The sequence below is a fragment of the Stegostoma tigrinum genome, chromosome 17 (assembly GCF_030684315.1).
Source record: "Stegostoma tigrinum isolate sSteTig4 chromosome 17, sSteTig4.hap1, whole genome shotgun sequence".
Lineage (NCBI taxonomy): Eukaryota > Metazoa > Chordata > Chondrichthyes > Orectolobiformes > Stegostomatidae > Stegostoma > Stegostoma tigrinum.
This window is the reverse complement of record NC_081370.1, coordinates 27,864,916-27,886,714: the sequence shown is the minus strand read 5'-3', so window position 1 is coordinate 27,886,714 and position 21,799 is coordinate 27,864,916. Positions and strand designations below refer to the sequence as shown.

Here is a 21,799-nt window from a genome sequence, read left to right as displayed (position 1 = left end):
CATAACAGGAAGCAATGTTGACCTGCTTGAGCTCTTGCCTCCCTATCATCTACTCAGTCTCACTGCCCAGGCATCGCCATGACCAGCATTTTGCAGAACTGGGAATGATTTTTTATTTTATTAAGTCAGGACAGATTTATCTGAAAATGTCCTTAGATGCTACAAAGTGTCTGCAACTATGGAAGAAATCTGCAAACGAAACAGTCCTGTCTTCCTGAATTAATTGCATGTGGTCAGAAAAAAGTCAACTGTCTGGACCATCCTATTATTTTGGCTAAGAGAAATGCAGACTTATGAAGGAGGCTGAAATGGTAATGTAGAAGGGGAGAAAACTGAAACAAGCTTAAATTTACCATTAAATGCAACTATGCATAACTTAAGTCCTGGTTCTCTAATTCCTTGTTTAATCAGACATTATTGTCTTTTAAATTTGTCTTTTGAATCAAATGGGAAACACACTTGCCTGAACCCAATTTTCCTTTAATTCCCTTGAAATGATGCAGGCATATTTATGTATACCAACTTGACCCAGCTCAGTGCTATATGGTAACAGTGGAATGGGCTCAAAGCTAATCATCAGCAAGCTGTCACTTCAGTTTCAACATTGTAACTGTTGGGTCAGGAGTTAATTTCAAATAAGACACAGAACCTCCTCAAGCGAACCGGGGAGACCTTTTTCTTATGCTAATCTTTATACTGCATCTAATGTAATGAAAAACAGGTGATATTTTATTAAACACAACGTATGCAACATAAACCACTTGGAAATAATTCTGCTTAAGAGAAGGCAGGACAAACTCAACATTAGCTTAACTGAACTAATTTATATGTTTCATGTTTAAGAGCATAAATTACCAAAGCTAAAAGTTGGATCTTTCAGTAGATTAAAGGCTGAATACTCAATTAGTCATTTATGTTCCTGGACTTGGAAGGACTATTTGTAAAGTGCATCTTAAGAAATTTTAATGAAAACAAAATCTTTGTTCCCACTCCCGTGAAACAAAGCCAAACCTTTAGCTTTGAAAATCTGTTTAACTTAACAGAAATGAGGACAATACAAACTCTTTTGAAAGTATTCTTCACAAGAGATGATGGAGCAAAAGAGCCCATTGTGTTTCTCTAGGTTGCCAGGCAGTTCAGTACATTCTCTAGCATTTCACATTCCAATTGAAAACTAAATGCAGCCATGGCCTTAGAAGTGTTCTTCAACAACTAAATTCCACAAGAATGGTCTAAATCTGGTGTTACAATAAGTCTGTTGGTCCTTATTTGATCACAAAGTCCTTTCACTGAATTCAACACTGATGCCTCTCAAATAATTTAAAACTACTATCATTTTGAAGAATCAGTCAGATAATTAAACAAAACGATTTCTTCATTTTCATTCATGTATAACTAGACTTTAGAAAATGAAGCTAGAATATTTATCTCCACATTTTGCTTAGAAAAATTCATTTTATCTTTTAGTTTTAATTACTCAAACATATTTAATTTAAATCTCATACCAAGAATAGAATCTAAGATCAAATGATGCTACATAACTTACATTGCCACATAGTATCAATATGAAAAAATATAATTGCACCATTTGCAAAGCAATTTTTCAATGTTATTTTCTCTACATATCAAATTTACTGCCATTTGATTCTTCTTACCCAAACAATTGTGTCCATCATGTGCCAACATGAATCCATCATAGCAAGTGCAACGATAGTTTCCAGGAATGTTAATGCATTCATGTACACAGCCTCCATTGTATTCATTATCACATTCATCAATGTCTAAAGGTATAGAACACAAAACAGAATGATGGATGGTTTCTGTTAAAAAAAGACACCAGCACAACCAAAAATTGCAAATCCTTACAAAGGCAGTTTTAGCCATATTAATCTCAATTAGAAACCCACAGATTCACTTTTTTAAAAATATTGTCACTTAACATTGAAGTAGGCACAAAACCAAGATAAAAGTAATTTGGGAATGTGAAGCTTTCAAACGTATTTCTGTGCCTAACTAGTCACCTCAGAAACATATTTTAGGTTAGAGAAGGCAATCTAATCAGCTCATCCAATTGCTTTCCTCTGATATGTAGAAGTATATACATGTAACAACATATCTTGTTGATGACAGGAAACCAACCACGTCCCTTTTAAAAGTGAAAGCCGAACATTTTATTTATCTATTTCATGAGTATCTAATCTAGCAATCTAGCACCAGCTTAAAATACAACAACGAACAGTATACGGAGAATCAATTCAAATTTTAATCACAAGATCATTTGGCAAATTTATTTCATGTCGTTTAATCACAAAATGAACTTAATTTATTAGTCATTGAATAAATATTGCATTAAAAAAGTTAAAGCACCACTTTAAAATTGAAAAATTATTATAGTAATTATGACATACATTATCCCACAAGACACTAATTAGAGCTAATCCAAAGTGTGTATTCTCCACAAACTCATTCCACAAAATGTAAATAACTTTTACTTTCAATATTTTACTGAATGACAGTTGAATATTTTTTGGAGCAAATACCCAAGAAGTGACCAAGAGTGTGTCACATCACCTGGACCTGAAATAAGAACTGTTCTATGATTGTCACTTTAACTAAAGATTGTAAACGTAAGGTTTGAGCCTAAATTTTACCCGTGAGCTATGGTGACCAAAATATTGTTCCTCAGAAGCTCATAGGTTTATTGTAGTTTATCAGCGAGCTGTTGCATACTGCCAGTTGTTGGCCAAGTGCAGCACGAAGGAGGGGTGCATGAGGGCTATCCAACAGCAGATTAGAACTTTTTGTGGGGTCAGGAGAAATTTTCATCTTTAAGTTGTGGTAGCCTAAAATATAATATTCATTTTTGGGATATAATACCGTATAGATGCTCAACACACAGAGATATGGAAACATATTAGGTTCATTCACAAAAGTCTTTTCAAAAACTGAGGCTCTTTCTGAGTAGCCTTCATCTATCTTTGAAAGTGTCTGGAATACCCGTTCTCAATAGGCAATGGATACAGAATCTTTAATTATATTTAAGCCAGAGGTAAACATATTCTTGATTACCAAAGGAACGGAAGATTATTGCAAATAAACAGGGATGTACAGTTGAGGTTAAAATCAAATCAGTCTTGATTTTAGTGAATGGTGGAGGGGTTTACTCTTGTTTCTTGCTCACATGTTTGTGTCTCATGCAAGTTAATCAGCTGGGCCACTTAACACTGAAATACTGAGAAAAATGAACCTTTCTAAACTCATTCCATTCCATCATGAACATCCAGCAGGCACAGCAGTCAACGTACATCTTTAAACAGCCCATCACTTGCTTGGGGTGAGTGTGCCATCTACTCATTTACAAGTCTGTGGAAAACTGCAGAAGGTATGTAAATGAGTGTCAAGGTCCCCACTAGAATTTCCTCCACCAGTCACTTGTTTTTTTTCAGGCTAGCAACAGCTGTCTAACAGTTGAAAACCTCCCCTCTCCGTTCTTTTCAGTAAAACTATAAGTAGTGTCAAAAATTAAGGTTTCTCATTAGATCCTCCATTCATGTTTTGGCCCTTCATGCTATTTAAATATTAATAATGAATTATATTGATTGTCAATAGACATTCTAATTTTCTCTAACAAGTTAATTTATGTTTCATGAAGATTGTTTGTCCCTATATTTGTATGTTTCCATAAATACATTATGCTTTGAAAATAATCCATTACTTTTTTATTTGCAACCCTTTTCATTTTCTTAAAAAAGGGTAGACTAGCAATTTTCCAAGATTCTCGGTATTCAGTTTGTTCAATAAACAGTGAAAAAACGCTCCTTAATAACATTAGTGATAAAAAGAGACAGAAAGGCAAAGGACAGTACAATGTTAACTGGGCTGAGATAAAAGGGTAATATTTAGAGCATCAAAAGTAGGCGCTTTGATAAAGAGATGTTTAATGTGTGACATTTCACATTGATTCATAGTTATGATGGCCACTATGTCCATTAAAATTTACCTCACTTTAAAAAGTTATATTTTACTCAGGAATCAAAATTCCTATATCTTGCCAGAAAATCTCCAGTGGTATTGCCTACAGAGTAGACTGTGGCAGGACTCAAACTCAAGAAAGAGATATTAGATGTATGAGAGATAATAGGAACTGCAGATGCTGGAGAATCCAAGATAACAAAGTGTGAAGGGTCTGGGCCCAAAACGTCAGCTTTCCTGCTCCTAAGGTGCTGGTAGGCCTGCTATGTTCATCCAGCTCTACACCTTGTTAAGTTAGACATGTGAGTTCCCTTTGGCCAACAATGCCCAGAAATGTCAAGTCCAAGTCACAGCTGTATAAAAGTACCCTGAGAAGAACTAATTGTGCAAACAGACTGCAGCAGTGGGACTGATGGTCAGAATTAGGACACATGTAGACCCTTGGAAACAAACTGGAGGAAAGTCTACTAGCTCTGAACAAATTAGAACTCAAGTTCAAATCCTCAGGGTGACAGACTTTTCCATGTAGAGGACACTAAATATAACTTTTTTGGAAGAATTACATTTGCATAACTGAACAGTTAATCATAAGACAACATTGAGCCAAATTTATTTTGAAAAAAAATGTTTATCAATTTGGTTGGTCAGTTTTCTAATGAATGTCCAGGCAGCTAACTGATATCTGCTGTTAGATAGGAAAGTTTTCAATGGACGTTCTTCACTAAACAGTTTAGCTTGGTCTATCAACTTGATCTTCATACTTCATATACACCTCTAAGTTGTAGCAGCCTAAAATATAACATTCACTTTTGGGAATATGATGCCCAATGAATGCTTAACATACAGTGTTATGGAAACATATTACGTCCATAAAACCTGACTGCTCTCATGAAAATAAAAGTATCGCTTCAGCTTTCCAATCTACTGGAGTCCTCCTGGAATCCCGCTAATTCTGGAATATTTCAGTTTACATCTCCACCATCTCTGCAGCTTGGATGCAGGCCACCAGGTACTGGCAACTGTTCTGCCTTTATCCTGTTCCCGGTGAAGATCTATTATTTACTGTACTAAGGAACAGCCCTTAATTCACTCTTGAAATTAGTCTCACATGTCACCCTTATCCATGTAACTTGTCCAGACAGCATGTAGAGTATGCTGCTTGGTAGAAGATGCTGCTTCGCCTGCTGTGTTCATCCAGCTCCACACTTTTGTTATCTTGGATTCTCCAGCATCTGCAGTTCCCATTATCACTCAGCATGTAGAGTAAAATCACCCAGGACCTTTATACATGCTCCTTTGTACTTTATTTTGCTTTCCTCATACTTTGCCTTACAGAGGAACAATTCATCATTATAGACGACATTCACCCACAACTTCTCTCCTGCGCAATTCATTATGTCTACCCAAACTGATTCCACATTGTGTTCATTGCACCGACATCACTACTCACCACTGCACTGATACTTAACTTTATTAAAAAAAACTACCCCAAGTCATTTCCTCTCTTGCTTATTCCTCTAGAGTATCGAGTAACTTTGAATATAATGTCATCAGTCTTGGTCACCCTCTGACCATATCTCCCTAACAGCTATCAAGTTATTTTTTTCCCAATTTATGTCATCAACTTATCTATCTTGTTACATATGCTGCATGCATTCAGATAAAGAGCTTCAAGCTTTGACATTTTAACATTTATACCATCTCTGACTCTAATTTCTGTTGCACTCTTCCACATACATTTTCTCTCCCTACCAATCACTCTTCGATCATCATTGATCTCTTCACTACTCTGCTCTGTTGTTTGAACCCTGCCCTTCATTAATTAGAAATGGCTCTCCATTTCTCTAGTACTACTGCCAATGTCCTGTGCATTGAAATCTATTTTTCCCAAACCAATCTTTGAGTCACGCTTTTTATCCTCTAATCTTATATACTTTATACCAATGTGCACATGGCTCAGGTAGTAACCCAGAGATTACTACCTTTTTGGTTCTGCTTTGGGACTCTCCATCTTTGCTGCAGAGAACAGTCTCTATTCTCTAACTATTACTACTACATTTCTATTTTCTCAACCCACTTGAATGGTGCTTTTGACAATGGTACAGATCACGCATCACTCCCTGCAGTCTGTACACTCATCTACACAGGAAGCAAAAGCTTTGCACCTATTTAATAAGATGGAGGCTATCCGCAAGCTAAATTCTGGATCTTCCTACCTGCCCAACTTGCAGTCACACCCTGTAGTCCTGGATCATAGGCCAAATTGGATGTAGCTGCTCCTGAAACAGTGTCTGGTGAACTCTCCCGCTCCCTGATATGTTGCACCTCAGACTCCAGTTCATCAACTGTGACTTGACATTCCTCAAGTGGCCAAAACATGCTGCAGATGTGAACTGTACTGGTGTCCACCACCTCCCACACTCTACAGCTGCAACACATCTCAGCCAATATCAACTTGATCCATTAGCCAAGAAGGGTGCAGTATTTTTCCTCCAATTTTGTTTCCAATTTTCTCTTCTGACCTCTTCTTCAGTGCATGCTGACCCAAATTGGGGTATCAACATCCCATTTTCTCCCAATCCATCTGAGCAATTCTTTGTGTCATTTGCTTGTCCTTCCTTGTCCTTTGCTCAAATGGCAAGTTAATGATAATGAGCATATTAATTTGACACCTTCATTGGCACTCTTTCAGAAGTTACCAAGCCATACTGATCATACAATGCATCCTTATTTTGATAAACAACTAAATAAATGAAAGCATGGTTCAGGAATTGTAACCCTTATTCTGTTAGCCAGTGTACAGATTACAACTAATGGTCACATGAATTCATCTACTCTTATGTAAGTTGAACTTAACAGACAGACATTTTGATAAATCAAGTGAAAGGAGGCTTATGTGGAGCATAAACATCGACATAGAACTGTCAGGCCAAACTGTTCTGCTTCTGTGCTGCAATTCTCATGAGATAGAACTTTAAACAGTACTGCCCAACTCTGGCCTAAGAACACTAGGGGAGAAGTTGTGTCAATACTTCCAAAGCAGCTAAGACTAGATCAGATTGCAAAGAGAACCTTTGATTTACTTGGCATCCATATCAATTGTACACTGTACGGTGCACCTATCAACCAACAGCTTTCTCAGAGGCATTAAAAGCCAAAAACAACATCAAAAATGTACCCACAAGAATCCTATGTTTCTTGTACCAATCATGCTGCTTCAACTTTAAACAGTTCTCCTGACTAACTCATTGAGCTGTTACAAACTAACATTAAGTTAACACACATTATGTCAGAGTCCGGTTTTGCAATATTCCAAAGCACCTAAATGTGAAACAGCTGCGTTTATGGCATTCTCTACATTCCTTTGGTACATCCTAAATGTGCGATTTTTCCTACCCACAGTGGAATATTACAGTTATTTTGGAGAATTATTTCAATGCAAAATTGTCTTTAATTTGCTGTATTTCAACGAAATAATTATGGAGAATTGAGCACACAAGTATCATAAATTCTAAGTCAGTCAGATTGTAATCTTTGAGACAAAACTATGTACAATTCAATATCATAAACATAACTTAGTAAATCGACAGAAAACAGAACTCCCTCTTGAAAACACATTCCACAGAGTAGTAACTAAGCTATACCAACCAGAAAGATCCCAAATTGTGTTGATTAAGTTACTGTCGCTTAAAATAATCTCATTGCTGTTACTGCCTGCACTGCATTTGGATTTGAAGGAAATCAGTTACTACTTTTGATTACTATTCTGGCATCCCCACTGGGAAAAGACATATACACAGAGTAAGGACAAGATCAGGATCTGTCTGTTGTGCCACAATCCCTTGTAGTCAAAGAATAACAAAACCATTGTTTGGATTCACACGTCAAGTAGCCAATTAAGTGAGGAGTGAAGGCTGAACTCAATGCCCTGGCTCTATGCCTTAATTAGAATCAGTCACTTTCTTTCTGTTATTTTGTAGGCTATAACATGAATTGTCCAAAAACCTCAGATCAGTTATGTATTTAAAACAGTAGAAATAAGCTGTATATTTTAAAAATGATCAGACATCTACAATGATTCAAGTGCTTAGACTTTTGTTTTAGTTAGTTAACATAGAATAGAATCCTGCAATAAACATGTTATTATTGTAGTATTAGAAGTGAATAGTGGTTTCTACAAAGTTACAGACATTTTGAAACAGGATCTTCACTATGTAGGTATTGATTTTTATTAAAAATGCATACAGTAAACATACGAAACTAAATCACTTTAAGCTTAGAAATGTTCGCATCTTACGCCCATAAAACCAAATAAATACACAATTTCAAAGAAACTTATTTTGCAAATATCTTGCCTGATTAAGGAAATATATTTTCCCATTTTTGCTTAGTAATGAAATGTTGGTAAAAGCAGATTATGATCACCTTCACACTTCTTTCCATCACCTTTATAACCGGGTCTGCATGTGCATTTATACAACATATGTGTATTCTGACAGATTGCATCAATGTGACAGTCATCAGTTCCTTCTGAACATTCATCAATATCTGTAAAACAAACAGGAAGTACAGAATAACACTTGTGAGCAGTTTATAATTAACCATGAAAGTATAAAACAATGTTAATAGAGCTAGAAGTCCATGAAGAAACGCAATCTTCAACAACAGTAACAAAATGCCCTTCTGAACATACATATAACTGTATCACAAGAAAGTAATCCATTTAGAAATGTCAGACATTAAAACAGAACTATATTTTCAATTAGATAAACAAATTCACCCAAAGACTAAGCAATTTCAAAATAATGTACAAAAGTGAAACAAAATGAACCGTACAATAATACCAGGAAAAGGGTGAACCAAAAGAGACTGTCTCTGTAGAAGCACCATAAACGACTTAAAGCCGTGAAGCATTTTGTGAAATTTGCAAAATATTAATTTGCCAAAGAAAGACATAAACCAATAACTCACTAATTTCAATGCTACTATAAAACCTGCAATGTGTTTTAATGTTATCTGTTAGAATTTACCAATTACTTGGCAAAAATCTAATTAAAATGCTGCCATTGCGGATGTAAATTCTAGAAGGACATCATTAACCCCTCTATGTATTACATACTTCCCATGTAAGGGTCAGATACATTTCACACACAAGTTTTCAATTGTCTTTCTTTTTGGAAATTTTTTTAGACAAACATACAGTTGACAAAATAGATTCTTAAAATTGCTACGTCTTATAAAGCTACCTATTGAGGATTGCATTTACATGTCTAAAGGAAGTCTGCAAATAAAATGAATAACAAACACAAGAAAGCAAGATTCTTAATTCTCTCTAATATTGGAGAAAGAACTGTCTTCATCCACAGAAAAGACTAAAATACAGTTCTTTCCGTGTTAAAGAGGAGTGATGAGAAGCAAGAATTTCATACTGGTGACTATGAACTTACCTAGAATTCCAGCACTTGTAGAGCTTTCACGAGTGTTTAACAAGAGGAAAAACAAACAAAAGTGCCATGCAAAACAAACAGCCCCCATGATGATATGGTCCGATCCTCAGTGTCTCTTTGCAAAGACACGTTTGAACTGAAAAATAGGGTTGTCCTGACTGGCTGATGGATTCAGCAGGATTGTTTGTTATGCCTGCCCTTTAGCCTGTGACGTCATTAGGGTAACGGATTGATCCACGGAACTGGTCTGACTAACTTCAGCACTAATTAGAATACCTAATTTTACTACCTGCCAGCAGACCTGTCAACACCACACTGACACTGTCTTCTCAACAGTATAGTCTGCAGATCTGGCTCCTATTTCTCTCGCAGTTCATCTGCGTCGTCTTTTATAAGCAAGCAAGCCTCACATTCTATAATTTATTGCTTTAATCTTTTCATGGAACAATCTTTATCTTTGCAATTTCCGTTTTATTTGTTGCCTTCTTTTTAGTCTCTCATATAAGCAATATAATGATTTGTGCATATTATTTTGTTCCGCTCTCTAATTTTTATTCTCGGGTTAATTTCTTTTGTTCAATTTTCACACCATCTTTTTCTTTTCGTTCTCTCTCTTTATTGTGTTTACCCCAATTTTTATGCACTGGATTAGTCCCTCTGTAACAAAACTGTTCAGTTCTGCTACAGTTTGGGAATCCTGTTCCATTGACCACAGCAGGTGCTTCAAATATAAAGTCCGAACATTATAGGTCAAGAAATTTGGAAGCAGTGCCTCATAATGAACATGGATCAAAAATTTTTGCAATCTCAAGTTTAACAATATTGGCTTCAAGGACACAACACTCATACTTGCCTATCATAACTTAATTTAACATGTCTTACCCACTTCAAAATCTTAACTGCAATCACATGAAGTCCAACCCAATTACTCACCATTGAACACCATCTGCAAAAGACTACAATTACTGAAATGAATATAACACAAAATTTTGCATTGAAACATCATCTGTAGGGTAGCTATCATTAATAATAATAACAGGAGGTGGAAGCCACACATTATTAATGCAAAAACTGGCCAGCAACCTGCAGCAGTTATGAAATACCCAATGAAGTGCAAACCATAAATTTGCTTGTAACCCATTTTATTAAGAAATGTGAAAATTCTATTTTCCATTTAACCACAAATGACTGAGACTTTTGCATATTTTATATCAATTATTCATTAAGATCTCCACAGAAAATCACGTGTTGGAATTAATAGTTCCAAATACCTTTTAATGTATATGATAATTTTGTTCATAACAACGTGATCAGGCCAATGTCCACCTCTGGACGAGAAAGTGGATTATTCAGAATGCTGAACCTTATTACTTCAAATTGTGAAATGTTTTAGATTTAAAAATATCACGATTTTAATTTATGAAATTGTATTCCCTGTTCTTTTTCTCTGTTACTACAATCACTCTCTCCCTTTATTACTCTTATCTATACACACTGAATTCATATATTTTAAAATGTACTTCCATCAGCCCTTCATCTCTTTATTTCAATTCTTAAATTTTATTAATTGATGAGATATATTGTTTATCTTGTGATCACCAAGATCTCTGATTCTGTATTGACCTCAAAAAAGATAAAGTCGTCTTAGTCCTACAAGACCATCCGGCTCATCATTCATTGGGAGAGATGACTACAGGTCATTTAGCCTGAAAGTCACCATGCCTCATGTGAGGGGAGAATTTGAGAAATTTGAAAGACTCTATTCTATTTCATGGTAACCTCAACAGATGCAGGAATTGACCCACACTGTTGGCATCACTCTCACAGCCTGGCAATTGAACTAACCGATCCCAAAGTACATTTTAGAAAAAAATGAAACAGAAATAGGTTTTTCAGCCCCTCAAGTCAGCTCCATCATTTGATCTGGTCATGGCTGATTATTCTTCAGTATCCTGTTTCCCTTTTGATCCCTTTAGCTCTAAGAACTACATCCATGTTCTTCTTGAAAACTTTCAATGTTTTGGCCTCAACTCTTTTGTGTCAGAAAATTCCACAGGTTCGCAACTCTCTGGTTAAAGAAATTTCTCCTCATCTCAGTCATAAATGGTCTAGGATCTTTGGATTGTGACCCCTGATTCTGGAATCCCTGGTCATCAGAAACATCTTTCCTGCGTTTACCCTGTCTAGTCCCATTAGAATTTTATAGATTTCTCTGAAATCACTTCTCATTTGTCTAAATTCCAGTGAATAGAGTCCTAACTAATACAATCTCTCTTCTATGTCATTCCTGCCTTGTCAGCAATCACTATCAGCTTCCAGACAAGTATTTTAAAATAGAAATACTCAAAATAATTTTATCTTGGAGTATGTGTAAAATATCCTATCCCACTAAAATCTGGCCCACTAACTATAAAACACATACAGATTTGAAACAATTTTTCTCACCATAAAAGAAGTAATTTCCGCTCATAACAAAATCCCTCATGCTGGCTATAATTAAGTCAAAGTTAAGGCCATTATTACGGTATCATGTATTTTAGTACCTTGTCATGATAGTTCACACTTGGAAATTTTTAAACGATTTTTGTTTGAAAACTTGTGTAAATAAATATTTAACATTAAAATGTTAAGTCCATTCCACCTCGTTATCCTCGGCCACCAAATCCAAGTTCAGATTATGGCTGCTTGGCCTGCTGTGTTCATCCAGCCTCACATTTTATTATCTCAGATTATGGCTGTTTATTTTCAATTAACATGCACATAACTACACGTTTGCTAAATCCGTAGAGGAAACTAAAACCGCAGAAGCACAACTCTAATATACAGATCTATTTCTTCTGTCTTCCTATAAAAAGTCACAAATGACTGCCTTCAATCTATTTATTCCCTCTGTAAGTTTGCTATCATTTCTTTATGGGGAATTCAAATTGGGTCTAATCCTCTCAAAATCACAAACATTAGTTTTACGCTGCATCTGTCCTAAAGGTGAAAGAATACATCACGCCAGTGTTACCTGCTTGGAACATTTCAAAGTGTTGTAAAGCCATCCCGCTGAAGACATAATGAAATTGGAAATGAAACATGTACTTTTTTGCCATGATCAGGAAGGCTGACACTTGGTGCCAAAAATCTTCCATTCTCCAGCACTATTTCTGTTCACCTAATGAGAACAAGACTTTTCATGGGGTGAAAGGGAGAGTTGGTGATTCCGAACTCTTAAGTAACTAACAGGCTTTCTAACATACACGCATCCATTCTCCCAAGATGTAAACTATTTTTCATAAAATTTCAGAAGACAGATGTTATAAAGCAGAACCCAAGTTCAAACCAACACAAAAGTGAAATGTTTTGTTTTTTTTAATTGATTATCCAATGTAGTGAGGCAGGAAGAGATTAGAGGATTTTTTTTCCCAAAAAAGGATATTTCACTTCAAGACTAGATGTTAGTAACTGAGCCCTCCTGTGAGGCTAACTCTTCAGGGTCTGGCCTTGTTCAATTACAGAGAAGATGACTGAAAATTAACCTAGAAACCAGGTTTTTTTCAAATTAAAGTCTGACAGTGCCCAAAATTTTAAAATTTGCTCATAGTAACAACTCTACATTCAATTGATTTACAATTAAAAACTCCATCTACAAAACTGCATTTGCTCTGAAAACACTTAGATGTTTCCTGAAATAATTGCAAAATACTTCATTTATATTTACCATGGTTTTTTTGTTCAAAAAGAGGTGAGTTCATTATTCCTCAGAACATAATCATTACGAGTTATAGTGAAAGTGTCAAATCCTAAAATGGCACTTGAATTCATTTGAGGACACTATGCATAGCTGGTGATTGTGAAATGTCTAGCATTTAATCCAGTGGAATGTTTTTAATTCTCACGAGTGAATTACAATTTCTCTGGTTTTTTAAATAAGGTTCAATCACACAGATGAAAAAGATTAAATACCGAATCAGGAAAGTGGATCATTATTTTTATTTTAAGACAATGAAAAACTAAACTCTGATTAAATAAATCCAGTGATGCATTGCTACCTACACAGTATTCTCACTGTCGAGTACCAAGCAACATGAAAATCCCAAATTCAATATTGTGTTTATGCTGAGTGAAATGAACTCAGGTGGAACGGCTATGCCTCAACTGGCCAGGAGTACTGTTAAGCTAGAGGCATACTTCTAGGTAAGTCACCATTACTGGAAAAAGCACGGACATCCGGCCATCCAGTGAAGACAAGATTATGCTTGACTAACTCCACCATCACCACACTTACCCTTCCCCCGCTGGAGAATATTCTGTCAGCACTCATTGTTTCAACTCACTGACTTAAAGTGATTGATTGGTTGAGTGAGCAGCCGATGAAACCCTGACATTGATGTGAAAACCAAAGGGATTGTAAAATTAACATGATTAATAACTTAAGCACAGAAAGAGATGGCAAGAAAATAGTTTAAAAATTTGTAGATTAGTGTCCACCAAATGTGTATTTCTTGTAGTCAAACAAAAATATTTAACAACAATAATAGTGGACAGATGGGTTGCAAATTACGTTTCAGACAGGAACAAGCTATCTCTATCTTGTATAGCAATGTAAATGGCAGAACAAGCTCACATTAAGTTAGAAGCTGCACTGCTTTAAAAGTTGCAGGATCCATGAAGAGATAATATGGGGGATGCAGAAAGGGTAAGAAACACAAGCTAAAACTTGAACCTGCTGAGCTACGAACACTGATGCTGCATACAAAATTTAAATTTCTGAAGATGTTGGGTGGAGGAGACCTTATTGTGTACATTCCCCAATTTTCACAGCTGGCTACCCTGGGATTTCTTTCCAGCAAATATTGCTTAGGCAGTGGAGAACATAGCAAGCTTTGAGAAGATTTGTAGCTCAGGTTGAGTTTCTGGACGTGAGTTTGCTCGCTGAGCTGGAAGGGTTAGTTTTCAGACGTTTCATCACCTTTTTTTTATATGAAAAAATATACTTTATTCATAGAACGTACAAAAAATAAAACATTTATACACCTACCCAGTCATGCAAGCCACTCCGGGTTACCCAGGGGGTATGTACACCAACTAAAGGAAAAAACAAAACAGAGAGAAAAAAAAACAAAGCAAAGAAACCGCCCCGGCAGTTGTCACCCCGCACAGTCCCAGTTAGTCCCCTGACCAGTTGGGGAAGGCGCCAGCTGGGCCCAGTTACCAGATAGGGTTCTTTTTCCTATTCTGGACGAGGGGGTTCATACGGTGGTCTTTCCCCACCGCTCCTTGGCGGTGGCTGCCCCAAGCTTCAGCGCGTCCCTCAGCACGTAGTCCTGGACCTTGGAGTGCGCCAGTCTGCAACATTCGGTCAGGGTCAGTTCTTTCAGCTGGCAGACCAGCAAATTGCGGGCAGACCAAAGAGCGTCTTTCACTGCATTGATGGTCCTCCAGGCGCAGTTGATGTTGGTCTCGGCGTGCATCCCTGGAAACAGCCCGTAGAGCACGGAGTCCCACGTCACGGAGCTGCTCGGGACGAACCTCGACAAATACCACTGCATCCCCCTCCAGATCTCCTGCGCATAGGCACACTCCAGAAGGAGGTGATCAACAGTCTCGTCCCCCCCCGCAGCCACCTCGAGGGCAGCGTGCGGTGGCGCAGAGATTCCGGGCATGCATAAAGGATCTCACTGGCAGAGCCCCTCTCACCGCCAGCCAAGCAATGTCCTTGTGCTTGTTTGAAAGTTCTGGCGATGAGGCATTCTGTCAAACAACTTTGGCAGTCTGCGTGGGGAACCACACGACGGGATCCACCCTCTCCTTTTCCCGAAGGGTCCCGAGGATACTACGTGCTGACCACTGTCTGACGGCCTTGTGGTCAAAGGTGTTTCCTTTCAAAAATTTCTCCACGAAGGACAGGTAGTACGGAACGGTCCAACTACTCGGAGCGTTCCGCGGCAACGAGGCCAGGCCCATCCTTCGCAACACCAGGGACAGGTAGAACCTCAGTAAGTAGTGACACTTGGTGTTTGCGTACTGAGGATCTACGTACAGCTTGATGCAGCCGCACACAAAGGTAGCCGTCAGGGCGAGGGTGGCATTCGGTACGCCCTTTCCCCCATTCCCCAGGTCTTTGTACATGGTGTCCCTGCGGACCCGGTCCATCCTCGACCCCCAAATGAAGTGGAAGATGGCTCAGGTGACCGCAGCGGCGCAGGTCCAGGGAATAGGCCAGGCCTGTGCCATATACAACTGTACCGAAAGCCCCTCGCACCTGACAACCAGGTTCTTACCCGTGATGGAGGGGGACCGGAGCGTCCACCTGCCCAGCTTCTGCTTCAATTTGGTGACACGCTCCTCCCAAGTCTTAGTGCACACCCCAGCTCCACCAAACCAAACACCCAGCACCTTCAGGTAGTCTGTCCTGACGGTGAAGGGGATGAAGGAGCGGTTGTCCCAGTTCCCGAAGAACACGACCTCGCTCTTACCCCTATTGACTTTGGCACCCGAGGCCAGTTCAAACTGGCCGCAGATGTCCAATAGTCTACTCACCGACCGACGATCGGTGCAGAAGACGGCGACATCGTCCATGTACAGGGAGGTCTTGACCTGAAGGCCTCCGCTGCCTGGGATAGTCACGCCCTTCAGGCTCACGTCCTTCCTGATGGAGGCGGCGAAGGGCTCCACACAGCACACGAACAAGGCAGGAGAGAGCGGGCAGCCCTGCCTGACTCCAGATCTAACAGGAAAACTGTCTGATTCCCACCCATTGATCGAGACTGCGCTAACGATGTTGGCGTAGAGCAGCCGGATACAATTGCGGATGCCCTCCCCGAACCCCAATTTGGAGAGGACGTCCCTCATGTAAGCATGAGAGACCCTGTCGAAGGCCTTCTCCTGGTTCAGGCTGACGAGGCAGGTGTCCACCCGCCTGTCCTGTACGTAGGCGATCGTATCCCTGATGAGCGAGAGGCTCTCAGCGATCTTCCTGCCCGGCACAGCACAGGTTTGATCAGGGTGAATCACTGACTCCAGGACAGACCTGACCCGGTTGGCTATGACCTTGGCCAGAATTTTGTAGTCCACGTTCAAAAGTGAAATGGGACGCCAATTCTTAATTTCTTCCCTCTCCCCCTTCCTCTTGTAAATGAGGGTGATGATGCCCGTCCTCATGGACTTGCACATTTCCCCTGCCCGAAGCACACTATCGTACACCTCCAGCAGGTCCTGGCCGACCAGGTCCCCCAGAGCGGAATACAGCTCGACCGGTAAGCCATCGCTTCCGGGAGTCCTATTCCTCTCCAAGGACTTGAGGGCTCTGGTCAGCTCGTCCAGGGATATCGGCCGGTCCAGCCACTCCCTCGTGCCGTCGTCTAAGACCTCCGTGATAGACGACAGGAACGACTCGGAGGCCGTGCTGTCCGTGGGCTTCGTGTCGTACAGTCCGGCATAGAACGATCTGCTGATCCTCAAAATCTCGGGCCGAGACGACGTCACCGAGCCGTCGTCCTCCTTCAGCCGGCTAAGCACAGAGCTCTGTCTGTGCACCTTCTGAAAGAAGAAACACGAGCACGTCTCGTCCTGCTCCACGGAGCGGACCCCGGGCCGGAAGATTATCCGGGAGGCCTCCGCGGCGAAGAGCGAGGCTTGCTCGCCGCCCACCTCGCGGAGGTCCTCCGTGACATCGACCCCCATCAACTGCAGAAGGAGCAGGTTCTGCACCCTTTTCTGGAGTCGCGACAGCTTTCCCCGCCTCTCTCTTGCCTTCTGAACACCCTTGAAGACAAAGGACCTCTTAATGTTCTCCTTCACCGTCTCCCACCAGTCGCCCAGAGACTCAAAGAGGAGTTTCACGGTTCTCCAACCGGCGTACTCCCTCTTAAGCTCCTCAACGTTCTCTGGGGTCAACAGAGTCGTGTTGAGCTTCCACGTCCCCTTGCCGGCTGGCTGGTCGTCCTGTAAGTGACAGTCGGCCAGCAGGAGGCAGTGGTCAGAGAAGAACACCGGCTCGACGCCGGTGGACCTGACCGAGAACGTCCATGACACAAACAGGAAGTCTATCCTTGAGCGGATAGACCCGTCTGGCCGCGACCAGGTGTACCTCTGCTGCGCTCTGTCTGCAGGGGTGCTGAAGACGTCGAGCAGCTTGGCGTCCTTCACCGTGCCCATCAGGAATCTGGACGTGACGTCCAGTTGACTCCCCCCACCCGCTATCCCCTCGCCGTATCTTCCATCTGCATCGATGATGCAGTTGAAGTCTCCGCCTAGGATGACCGGCCTGGACGTAGCCAGCAGGGGTGGAAGCCGCTGCAGGACGGCCAACCGCTCACTCCGTACCGCTGGGGGGTACACGTTGATCAGCCTCAGGGGAGCGTTCCCATAGGTGATGTCAGCCACTAGGAGGCGACCTCCCACCACCTCCTGAACTTGAGAGATGGTGAAGTTGCGCCCCCGCAGCAGAATAGCCAGGCCCGAGGAGCGACAGTCGTTACCCCCCGACCAGATCGAAGGCCCACAGGTCCACGCGCCGGACCATTTCCCGTACCTGCCGAGGTGCGGTATCCCGCACTCCTGCAGAAACAGGAGGTCCGCCTTGATGGTGGTCAGTTAGGCCAACGTGGACACACATCTTGCGGTTGACTTGACGCTGCGCACATTAATGCTCGCAACTCGTACCCCCATTGTGGGCAGTGACCACAGTACCCTCCCCAAGTCCAAGGTCCAGCCCCTCCATCTGTCCCTGCATGCCCATTGCCCGGGCTAACTGCTGGACGCTCTCCGGGCTCAGGAAACCGACGGTGCTGCCTTCCGGGTGGCATCCCCCCGTCAGGGGTGCGGAGGCAGGAGGGTCCGGATCCAGGTCAGGCTGGGGACGCGCTGTTTCCCCCTTCCCGCCTCGAAGTCCCGGGGGGCCCTCCAGTGCTCCAGCGGCACTGGACTGGGTGTCGGAGGGAGCCTCAGGACACCTCCCGTCACCTGGAAGCAGGGTGCTGCTTTCCTTCCCCCTCGAGATCTTTAACTTCTGCTTCGGGTGGGCCCTCTCCGAATCCCCCTCGTCAGAGGAGCTCTTATAGCCCCCCTGTAGCTGCCTCTTCCCGCCTGATGGTTGCGGTTCCTGGGCCCATCAACACACCTTCCTCCTTGCTTTCCGGACTGTTGTCCACTCCCCTGGGTCGCCTGTCGCCGCCTCCATCGACTCCGGATTGTCGGGGGGGATCGGAGCCTGCAGGGGCGCTTTGCTGGCCTCAGGCCCATCCTGCGGGGCTGGGCCCTCCTGCACATTAGTGGGGTCCTTGCTGGGCCCTGGTGCCTTCCTCTCCTCCGGGGGGGCTGGCCCCGCATTGCCCCTGCCGGCGACCTGGGCGTAGGTGGTCCCCCGCCGCGGGCATGCCCTATAGAGGTGGCCCGCTTCCCTGCAAAGGTTGCAGCTTTTCTCTTGGGGGCAATCCTTTGCAAGGTGTCCCTCCTCCCTGCAGATGGTGGCTTTGCAGTCGGCCGCCACGTGACCTGACCTACCACAGGCATGGCAGACTTTAGGTTGCCCTGCATAGGTCAGGTAGCCCCTGCTCCCGCCAATCGCGAAGCTGGACGGTGGGTGTACGACATTCCCGTCCGCGCCCATCCTCAGCGTCACCTTGACCTGCCTCTTACTCGTCCAGATGCCAAAGGAGTCCATGGTGTCAGTTAGGTCCCCTTCCACCTTCACGTACCTTCCGAGGAAGATCAGGACATCAACTGCTGGCACATGCGGGTTGTACATGTGTACAGTCACCATACGGCTCCTGTGCGCTGGCATCACAAACAGCAGGACAGCGGTCAATACAGAGAGGGGGCCCTCACCTCCTTTCTCCTTGAAAACCTCCAGGAAGCGCTCGCAAAGCTTGGCACTCCTGAAGGTCACATCGTAAAAACCTCCTCCGGGGAAATCCTGCAGGCAGTAAATGTCCGCAGCAGCGAACCCGTAACAGTCCAACAGGACCCTCTTCACGAAGAAGGTGCGGTCCACAGGTGCACCTTCATCCACCTTCTTCACAGAAACACCGATGGTGTTCCGGACCCCCTGACCTGGGGCACGAGCGCTTGCTGCAGCCATCGTTGCAGGTTGGCTGCTCCCCTGAACCAGCATTAGGCCGAAGCCAGCATTAAGATCCACTGGTCGCAAGGGTGCACAGCCAACCTGACGTCCTCCTTTCACCTCCAAGACAGCATTCTCCTCCTCTCGGTCCACAAGAGAGTGGGTCTTTATTGTGTTCCGGATGTAAGCTGGTTCACTGAGCTGTAAGGTTTGTTCCCAAACGTTTCATCACCATTCTAGGTAACATCATCAGTGAGCCTCCGGTGAAGCGCTGGTGTTATGTCCCTCTTTCTATTTATCTGTTTAGGTTTCCTGGGGTTGGTGATGTCATTTCCTGCATTGGTGATGTCATTTCCTGTTCTTTTTCTCAGAGGATGGTAGATTGATTTGGAGCCAATGTGTTTGTTGATGGAGTTCCTGTTGGAATGCCATGCTTCTAGGAATTCTCGTGCGTGTCTCTGTTTGGCTTGTCCTAGGATGGATGTGTTGTCCCAATCAAAGTGGTGTCCTTCCTCATCTGTATATAAGGATACTAGTGACAGTGGGTCATGTCGTTTTGTGGCTAGTTGATGTTCATGTATCCTGGTGGCTAGCTTTCTGCCTGTTTGTCACAGTTCTTGCAAGGTATTTTGTAGATGACATTTTGCTTGTCGTCTGTATAGGGTCTGTATAGAACATCTCCACTTCTGTTGGGCGGGATTACGAAAGATGCTAGAAATCACAGAGAGATGATGCTCATATACTTTACATGCTGCCACTTTCAATTCACAGTTGAAGGATGATATTTGGTATACTTCCACGCTTGAAGAACCTTGGCACCTACCTGTTCAGAAACAACTCAAAAACATGAAACTTCTTATTAACCAGAAGAGAGCAAACAACCGGCCATGGTTGGACTAAATTTCAGGTTCCGTCATGTTGCCACCCTCGCCTCCATAATATCTGCTTACAATCAATTTCATTGCGGCTTCAACTGAAAGGGTAACACCGGTGAGTGTTAAAGCCAGTGTTCTTCAGAGAAAAGAAAAATACCTTTGTTCCTGTTCCATTCACGGAATGCCACCACTGGAGAGGCCAGGAATTATTGCCTAGCTGTAATTGTTCTTGACATGGTTGTGACGAGTTGCTTTTTTGAACCATTGAGGTTCATGCGGTTTAGGTGTACCCAACATGTTTTAGGAAAGGAGTTCCGGGATCCTATCACAGAAGTAACAGAAACACTGTCCCAGGTGATGGTGGTGTGAAACTTCAAAAGGAACAGGGAGATAATCATGTTCCCATGCATTTTCTGTTCTTGCTGTTGTGGTAGAAGTTCTGTGTTTGGAAGGCAATTTTCAAGAAGGCTTTGAGAGTTGATGCAATGGTCCTGGGACATACTATACACCATACCACCGTGCATCACCACCACAGGAATGCATTTTTAAGATGGCAAATGGGATGCCAACCAAGTGGGGCTGCTTTGTCCTGGATGGTGTTGAACTCAAGTGCTGTGATTGTCCAGGTAGGTGTAGAATATTCCATCACACTCCTGAGTTAAAACTTACTGATGTTGGGTAGGTTTTGGGAAGTCAGAAGATGAATTATTGATCTCAAAATTCCCAATCTCTGACCTGATGTTCAGCATGTATGTGATTGGTTCAGTTAGGTTTCTAATCAATGGTAATTCCAAGAATGTCAATGCAACAATGATAATGACAGTGACAATCGAAGGGCATAGATTGGATTCTCTATTGTTGCAGATGGTCATGGCTTTGCATGAGTAGTATTTGTCACTTATCAGCCCATGTCTTAATAAAGGCTGGAACTTGGTGCATGTGGGGACTGACTGCTTCAGTATCTGAGGAGTTATGAATGGGGCTGAACATTGTACAGCTGTTAGTGAGTATCACCAATTCTGAAAAAGGTCACTGATGAAGCAGCTGAAGATGGCTGGGCCGAGGACTCGATTCTGAAAAAAGTTCTTCACTGATATATTGTGCTGAGGTGTTTCAACTCTGACAAGCACAAATATCTTCATTTGTGCCAGGTATTGCTCCAACTAGCCGGAGCTTCATCCTGTGGTTTCCACTGACTTGACCTTGGCCTGGGCTACTTTATGTCATACTTTGTCAAATCCTGCTTTGATGTCAGTAGCAGTCATTCTCATCTCACCTCACATATACAGGTCTTCTGCCATTGTTCTTCTATATGATAGTGGTTGTGTGTTTGGAAGGTGCTGTCTAAGGTGCCTTTGTGCTTTTCTGCAATGCAGTTTGTACACACTGTTTGTGCATCACTGGAGGAGGAAGTAAATGTTTGTGATTGGAGTATCAATCAAGTAGACTGTTTT

At 42.2% G+C, this 21,799-nt stretch overlaps 1 protein-coding gene across 5 annotated transcripts in view; it reads right to left on the bottom strand.

Annotated features, from left to right (window-relative positions):
* Nucleotides 1–9,607, bottom strand: part of scube2 (signal peptide, CUB domain, EGF-like 2) — a 159,145-nt gene extending 149,538 nt beyond the window's left edge. For all 5 annotated transcript variants that reach the window (XM_048545799.1, XM_048545800.1, XM_048545804.1 and 2 more), the window contains exons 1-3: nucleotides 9,420–9,607; nucleotides 8,398–8,520; nucleotides 1,656–1,781 (exon numbers count right to left, since the gene is read on the bottom strand). In XM_048545799.1, the coding sequence (XP_048401756.1) occupies nucleotides 1,656–1,781; nucleotides 8,398–8,520; nucleotides 9,420–9,507 (337 nt within the window). In that variant the 5' untranslated portion in view covers nucleotides 9,508–9,607. The remainder of the gene's footprint in view (nucleotides 1–1,655; nucleotides 1,782–8,397; nucleotides 8,521–9,419) is intronic.
* Between the last annotated feature and the right edge of the window lie 12,192 nt (nucleotides 9,608–21,799).